This window comes from Austrofundulus limnaeus, unplaced genomic scaffold (assembly GCF_001266775.1).
Source record: "Austrofundulus limnaeus strain Quisiro unplaced genomic scaffold, Austrofundulus_limnaeus-1.0 Scaffold138, whole genome shotgun sequence".
Lineage (NCBI taxonomy): Eukaryota > Metazoa > Chordata > Actinopteri > Cyprinodontiformes > Rivulidae > Austrofundulus > Austrofundulus limnaeus.
This window is the reverse complement of record NW_013952540.1, coordinates 157,206-158,941: the sequence shown is the minus strand read 5'-3', so window position 1 is coordinate 158,941 and position 1,736 is coordinate 157,206. Positions and strand designations below refer to the sequence as shown.

The 1,736-nt window shown below is 42.0% G+C and overlaps 1 protein-coding gene across 18 annotated transcripts in view; it reads right to left on the bottom strand.

Annotated features, from left to right (window-relative positions):
• The window catches only part of unc80 (unc-80 homolog (C. elegans)), a 100,556-nt gene that overhangs the window by 35,664 nt on the left and 63,156 nt on the right, over positions 1-1,736 (bottom strand). For all 18 annotated transcript variants that reach the window (XM_014016077.1, XM_014016087.1, XM_014016081.1 and 15 more), the window contains 2 exons: positions 1,284-1,422; positions 903-1,084 (listed from right to left, as the gene is read on the bottom strand). In XM_014016077.1, coding sequence (XP_013871531.1) covers positions 903-1,084; positions 1,284-1,422 — 321 coding nt within the window. The remainder of the gene's footprint in view (positions 1-902; positions 1,085-1,283; positions 1,423-1,736) is intronic.

The following is a 1,736-nucleotide window of genomic DNA, read 5'->3' as shown; positions in this document are numbered from 1 at the left end:
CTCTTGGAGGAGAGACAAACGTTTCACTAAAGAAGAACCCATCCGGAGGACCTACTTATTTTTTTTCCTTTTGATTCTTTCTACCTGGATTACAGAGGTGCATCAGGACATCTCTATACCATTGTGTAACAGAAGGCAGCTGCCTGTGAGTCCACTGGAATAGTAYAYGTCGCCTCGCCAGATGTAACAGTTTGCATAATAAAGTCATTTGATCAGATGATAAAGTAWGCTCACTGGCAGGCCTGATKGAAGTMACCCACCAGYTGAATRGCCCTGGGATACAGTAGTGTTGGGAAGGACATTCATCTTGATTATACTTATTCTGCCCRTGCAAGATAATGGGAGATCAAACCACTGATTAAGATTGTTCTTGATTGAGGTTACAACTGCTTTAAAGTTCAACCTGTACAGCTCTGTTGTGTTTAACGACACCCTTATCCAAATATATGAAACGTGTGGTTGACCACCTAAAGTAGAAATCAATAGTAGTGTCCCAGCCCCCCTGGTCAGCTAGTGGCAGGGCCTCTGATTTATCATACAGTAATTATTTTTATACCTYGAGAAGAGGTCAAATCTATTTATAATGGGTATCAATGTAGAAATACATGTTTCTGGGTGAGTGACAAAAAATAACACGTCATTCATATAGAGTGAAATTCTGTATTCAATATCTCCCAAGGTTATCTTTGAGACCCAGGTTGGATTCTTACAGCCTCCGCTAATAACTCCTATGTGAGTGAAAATAATAGACAGTGGGGACATTTCTGACGCTTCACTCTATCCAAAGGAAATACTGTATGTCAGAGGCAGAACCATTTACTAAAACCTTTGCAATTGGTAATCTGTATAACCTGTCCAAAACATCATCATAACACCAGTAAAGAGCCAAATAAGTTACGTACTTTAAAGATCTGTTGGGCTCCCTCCTCCATGCGAGGCCACACCTGGTAGCGGAAACGCCACAGCGTGTAGAACTTTAGKATGGAATTGATGCGCTGGCAGGCCTCCTGATGCTGGAACTCCGCCATCATCATTTCCGACACAGCGTCGGGAACCTTTACGGCGCACAGGAGGAACATGGCAGCTACGAGGGGATCCATGAAGATCAGAGCAAAGAAAGGTGAAAAGAATATAGAAAGGCATAAGATGGACGCATGGTTTAAGGCAAAACAAGTTTGTCAGAAACATGAAAAAATTAATAGTGAAAACTTGAACRGAAGAAAGAAACAAAATTAGGTTTCATATTATGTGAAGGGTGAAACCTTCGTAAACAACCCACTCACCTGCCGCAGCAGCCATGTGTTCATCCACGCTAAGCAGGAGCTCCCAGGCCGCCGGCTGGATGTCACCATACATGTCGTCTGTGAGGATGGGAGCAGCTTTGATCAGCAGCGACAGAGGAGCTGGGGACAAGCTCATCACCTGAAAAAGATAAGAAAATCCAAAAGTATTTGTTTACATCTGAAAACTTATGTGACCGATTGTCAGAAACTACAGATAACATAAATGATGCAACATAATTTGTCTTCCATGGTGCTTATCTCCAGCTCCTTACATACAATCTGCCTTCTGTCAATCAGCACACCTGTTACCATTAGGTGATCAACTCTGTCAGTATTTTCGCTGGTTTACTAAAGACACTGCAATTTCAAAGATCGCAAAGGACTTACAGCGGGTAAAATAAGTATTGAACACGTCAACATTTTTCTCAGTAAATATATTACTAGAGGTGCTAG